This window comes from Carya illinoinensis, chromosome 14, assembly GCF_018687715.1.
Source record: "Carya illinoinensis cultivar Pawnee chromosome 14, C.illinoinensisPawnee_v1, whole genome shotgun sequence".
Lineage (NCBI taxonomy): Eukaryota > Viridiplantae > Streptophyta > Magnoliopsida > Fagales > Juglandaceae > Carya > Carya illinoinensis.
In genome coordinates this window covers 30,348,154-30,353,998 of record NC_056765.1, presented here as the reverse complement: position 1 = coordinate 30,353,998, position 5,845 = coordinate 30,348,154, and the positions used below count along the sequence as shown (strand labels likewise).

The 5,845-nt window shown below is 39.7% G+C and overlaps 1 protein-coding gene across 2 annotated transcripts; it reads left to right on the top strand.

Moving 5' to 3' along the window:
- Window positions 1–653: 653 nt before the first annotated feature.
- On the top strand, window positions 654–4,050 carry LOC122294913 (AP2-like ethylene-responsive transcription factor PLT2). Of its 2 annotated transcripts, XM_043103902.1 has the most exons (10): window positions 654–954; window positions 1,058–1,261; window positions 1,354–1,717; window positions 1,837–1,919; window positions 2,032–2,040; window positions 2,127–2,215; window positions 2,342–2,415; window positions 2,719–2,769; window positions 2,841–2,917; window positions 3,100–4,050. In XM_043103902.1, the coding sequence occupies exons 2-10, from the start codon at window positions 1,123–1,125 to the stop codon at window positions 3,864–3,866; spliced, it is 1,653 nt and encodes a 550-aa protein (XP_042959836.1). In that variant the 5' UTR covers window positions 654–954; window positions 1,058–1,122; the 3' UTR covers window positions 3,867–4,050. The 2 variants fall into 2 exon arrangements, with proteins under 2 accessions (XP_042959836.1, XP_042959837.1); XM_043103903.1 differs by lacking the exon at window positions 654–954 and having other exon boundaries at window positions 1,001–1,261.
- The last annotated feature ends 1,795 nt before the right edge of the window (window positions 4,051–5,845 follow it).

The following is a 5,845-nucleotide window of genomic DNA, read 5'->3' as shown; positions in this document are numbered from 1 at the left end:
AATTTTAATTTATAAGCCTTTGACGGGTGCGAAAATCTACAAGGTGGTCAACAGATTTCTACTTGGGGCAACCAAACGAGAAATCCTTCATTAATCTATCTTAATCTATAGTTTTATTCTTTTTTTATATTGAACAGAGTTGATGTTATTTGAACAAGAGCAATTCTTACTCTTTCTCTAGTACTTTAATTATTTAATATGTCGGATTTTTCCCGTAAAATATTGCGTGTCCGTACACATGCATCTTTAACACATGCAGGACTCGGGGATCCACAAATTGGGTGGTGAGTACCCAGTTGGGAGATCTGTGGTTACAGGGTTTGATCGTCTATTACAAGCTTTGTTTGGCCTTGGAGATGAGAGTGTGTGTGTGAGAGCGAGAGAGAGAGAGAGAGAGGTCGGTTAACTTTACGTAAAGAGTGTCAATATTGAGGCTGAGATGATTTGCATGAGTGTGGGAATGCTGGGCTTTGGGGAGTCATTTATTGCACAGAACGAGGACGAGAGTTCCAATAAACCAAGTGGGTAGAGAGAGAAGAAGGGGTGGGTTTGGATTTTTCCACTTGGAATTGTGGATTTGTCTTAGTATAAACACCGAAGAAGCTCAACTCTCATATATATAGTTTAGTATGACACTCGATCGTGTTCTCCGACCTTCATACTTTCTTATACATATTAATAATGCTATCCTGAGTCAATAATATAAATTATAATTATAGGTTGATCTGACCTTGTTTGAAGTGTTGGATACGTTGAAGAGAGTTAGGCCACGCAAAAAATGACCATTGCAAGAGGGGTTAGTAGGATCAGAAGCACGTTTTAAGAAAGTGATTCATGTAGTACATGACTGTATATCAAGATTCTCTTTCCAATCTCCTCTCCTCTCGCCTAAGCAATAAAAGCTGTGTGAGAGATAGAGAGAGATACTTGACTGTTGCAAACCCTAGTCACTTGGTTAGACCCATCGAAGTTTTTCCACCACTTCCACTCTTTTCTTTCCCTCAATCATTTATATCGCTCCATTTGTAGTCTAATTCTGTTTTGTTCTCTCATGCAGGGGATTCTTGGTTTGTTGAAGAACAAACATATATATTGATAGTCAAAGAATCGAACATCGGCTCCATGAATTCAAACAACTGGCTTTCCTTTCCTCTTTCTCCCACTCATTCTTCCTTACCAGCACATCTGCAAACAACTCCGTCTCATCACTTTTCTCTAGGGCTAGTGAATGATCAAATGGAAAATCCATTCCAAAGCCAAGGTACTTTCTATTTCCTTTTCTTCTTATCCTCCTCCTCTTTTTCTTGATCTCCTCCTCTCTCACTTTCAAATTATCATGTTGTACATTTGCAGAGTGGAATCTAATGAATACCCATGCCAGTAATGAAGTTCCAAAGGTTGCTGATTTTCTAGGCGTAAGCAAATCTGAAAATCAGTCAGATCTTGTAGCGTTCAACGAAATTCAGGCTAACGATTCTGGTTACCTATTCCAAAACAACAGTCTAGTGCCAGTTCAAAACCCAGTAATAGCCACCTCTAGTCAATATGAATTTCAAGAAAATGCTAATAGTTTGCAGTCATTGACATTATCCATGGGTAGTGGTAAAGGATCGGCTTGTGAAGCCAGTGGTGATAGTCCTAATAATGTTGAAGCCACTCCTAGAAGGTCTTTGGATACTTTTGGGCAAAGAACATCAATATATCGGGGTGTAACTAGGTTTGTATATATATCTACTTGCATCTATTCATAGCGTAATAGTACTGTTTCGTCTTAGAACATCTCAATCTTTACGTTCCTTGATCTATACTACTAATTTGCGTTGTCTGCAAATATAGGCATAGATGGACAGGTAGGTATGAAGCTCATCTTTGGGATAATAGTTGTAGAAGGGAAGGGCAATCAAGAAAAGGTCGCCAAGGTAACTCAAGATTTTTCAAGGGATTATTTTTCCTTTTTTGTGCATTAATACCTAATTGCTATTCGAATGTTGCTAACTCGATGATTCTCTTCCTTTGCATCTTCGCTTGCAGTTTATTTGGGTGAGCACGATTTTCTCCCTTGAGTTCTTAATTTCAAACTTCTTTTGTATTTTATTGTATTTTATTTTAATTCATCTTTTGAGCAGGTGGGTATGACAAAGAAGAGAAGGCAGCTAGGGCCTATGATCTTGCTGCACTGAAGTACTGGGGAACATCCACGACTACCAATTTTCAAGTAAGTTTGTGCTACCATTTCTGTCGTAGCCATGATCTGGGATACAAATGCATGCCATGCTGCATTTGTGTCATTAATGTACTTGGGCTGGTACTTTGTGGACACCGATTCAATTGGCTTTTGCAGATCAGTAACTATGAGAAGGAATTGGAGGAGATGAAGCACATGACAAGACAAGAATTTGTGGCCTCTATTAGAAGGTGAGAGATTGATGGCGTTATAATTATATTGCAGGAGTGAAATTTGACTCAGTAAAAGCTTGGTAATTGGAAAAATCATGTAGACTAGATTTAACATGCCAACATTGCCCTACCCATTTTCTCTTTGTGGAAGATATTCATTACAATGAGCAATGTCTTCATAATGAACATTTAGTTGCATGCAGCATATGTGCTTGATCCCTTGAGCTATTTTATCGTCATCACAAGAACAATTATCTGTTTCTTTTCTTGAGTTCCTTGCAACTAAGTTCTACATTTTCTTCTATTGGTGATCAATTTCAGGAAGAGTAGTGGCTTTTCTAGGGGTGCATCCATGTATCGTGGAGTTACAAGGTACGCTACAAAAAAAGAGTCTCTCTCTCTCTCTCTCTCTCTCTCTCTCTCATGACAACATATTTGAACAGGCACCATCAACATGGAAGATGGCAAGCAAGAATTGGCAGAGTTGCAGGAAACAAAGATCTTTATTTGGGAACCTTCAGTAAGTCATGATCTACATCCAAAATATTCAGCGTAAAATATTTAAGGCTCGCAAAAAATAAAACTCCATATATAGATTATGCAAGCACTTTTTAAGAAGATTCCATCGAATGTTACAAATTAAAGAAAAGTTCGCCATAAAGATTTCACCATTATTTAATTCTTAATATATAAATCATAAAGGTACAGAGGAGGAAGCAGCAGAAGCATATGACATTGCAGCAATAAAGTTCAGAGGCCTTAATGCAGTCACCAACTTTGATATGAATCGTTATGACGTGAAGAGCATTCTCGAAAGCAACACTCTTCCCATTGGGGGAGGGGCCGCCAAACGACTAAAGGAGGCTCAAGCCATCGAATCTTCAAGAAAACGGGAAGAAATGATCGCGCTTGGCTCAAGTTTTCATCAGTATGGTGGCTCAAGCTCAAGCAGGTTACAAACATACCCTCTAATGCAGCAGCAGCAGCCGCAGCCGCCATTTGAGCAACCCCAACCTTTGCTAACTTTACAAAACCAGGAGATTTCTCAGTACACCCAAGACCCTTCATTCCACCAAAGTTACATACAAACCCAGCTCCATTTGCACCAGCAACATGGTTCTAATTATAATCTTCACCAGACAGCTCAGAATAGTTCTCAGTTTTACAACAGTTACCTTCAGAGCCACCCGGCTTTTCTTCAGGGTTTGATGAACATGGGATCTTCGTCGTCTCATCATGTGATGGAGAATGATGGCAGTTCTAGTGGAAATTACAGTACTGGAGGATATCTGGGGAATGGGGTTGTTGCCATGGCTTCTAATTCCACGTCAGGCAATGCAGCGGGATCTACGGATGAACTCGCGCTCGTGAAGGTTGACTACGACATGCCTTCTGGGGGTTATGGAGGCTGGTCGGAGGACTCGGTTCCGGGATCGAATCCCAATGTTTTCTCAATGTGGAATGACTAAGGTGTTCGGAGGAAAATCTGTCTGTGGACGTGGCCGGAACTAACTTATAGGCCTTGTAGACCGAAACCAAATATTTTACTGCATGCATGCACTGCTTTTTTGTTTTTTTGCTTGTTTCTTTATAATGTTACTGGTACTGAGTTTCATTGCAAAACCAAATTAAGAAGCTAGGATTTCAACTTTATTTTGTTCCAACAGTTTGTAATGGTTTTTGATCATCAGAGTTTCACTAGTACTGATCACTTGCCGATCAAAGATTAACTGATCGGCAAGCTTATTAGTCCGAGCAAGTACGAATTCCAAGCTTCTTCTTTCGCCATATATGCACCTTGAATTAATTTATGATTTTGACTTTGTAACGGTGTTCCAAGCAATATTCCACGATACAAAACCAGGAATTGGTCATATCGATCGATTATGTAAATGATGATCATACACACTACCTTAAAAAGCGATCACAACACATACATGCACTATAAAAAATTTATATATTTATGATGAATTATTTATAACAAGAATAACTATTTACGACAAAATTGACACATTTTGATAAAAAATAATTATTTTCGTAATAAATACCTAACAGTTTATAGGCTTTTTACTTCATGCAGTGATATGTATATAAAACATGCCAAGCCATGCCATGCACGACGTGGATGTCTTGTCTTACAAACTAAAATCCCCCTTTCAAGGCAATCAGAGACTGGGCTTTGAAGATTGTACATCATCATGTTTGTTAGTGTATGTATATATATATATATATATATATATATATATATACAGTGAAAGCTGTAAGGGTTTGCAAAATCACCACCAGTTATCATGGTGAGTATATTCATTTATATATTGGTAATTACAATGTACATAAATGGAAAGAATAAACTGTACAAGTAAACTACTAGAATTAAGGATAATGTGTCAAGCCAAATATTAAGGAGATGATTATGGTAACGTATCCTTGACACCCCCCCGCAAGCTGAGCGTCGGATTGGAACAGACATGAAGCTTGGTACGAAAAAATTCAAAGAGAGGTCTAGAAACACTCTTGGTGAAGAGGTCAGCCACCTGAAGATGAGAGGGCACATATTGAGTGCGAAATTTGCCAGCAATAACAAGTTCCCGAAGAAAGTGATAATCTAACTCAACATGCTTGGCCCGTTTGTGAGAAACGGGGTTGGAGCTCAAGAAGATGGCACTCTTGTTGTCACATAAGAGAAGAGGCGGGTGAGTAATGGGAACCTTGAGATCATGAAGGAGATGAGTGAGCCAAAGAAGTTCAGCAGCAGTAGTGGCAAGAGCACGATATTCAGATTCACAACTGGAACGAGAAACCGTGGGTTGCTTCTTAGCACTCCAAGAAACTAAATTATCGCCAAGATAAATAGAGTAACCAGAAGTGGAACGACGAGTATCAGGACAACCGGCCCAGTCAGCGTCTGAGGAAGCAACAAGAGCACCAGAAGCAGGAGAAGGGCGAAAAGTAAGCCCAAAGTGAAGGGTGCCCTTAACATAACGTAAGATGCGCTTGACTGCAAGAAAGTGATTAGTAGTAGGAGCATGCAGAAACTGACTAACAGAGTTAACAACATGAGCAATGTCAGGGCGAGTGATGGTTAAGTACTGGAGGGCACCGACTAGAGATCTGTAGAGAGTAGGGTCGGAGAAAGCAGTGCCATCGCTAGCCAGATGCTGAGAGACAACCATAGGAGTGTGAACAGGCTTGCTGTCAAGTAACTGGGCGCGAGTCAGAATATCCCGGGCATATTTCAGCTGACTGATAAAGAGACCATCACTAGTGGAAGTGGCTTCCAAACCAAGAAAATAGTTAAGAGAGCCCAAGTCTTTTGTGGCAAACTCTGAATTGAGCTTGCAAGCAAAGCTGTCAAGAAGAGAAGAGTTGTTGCCAGTAATAATGATATCATCAACATATAAGAGCAGATAAATAGTAGCAGAGGACTGATGAAAGACAAAAAGAGAGG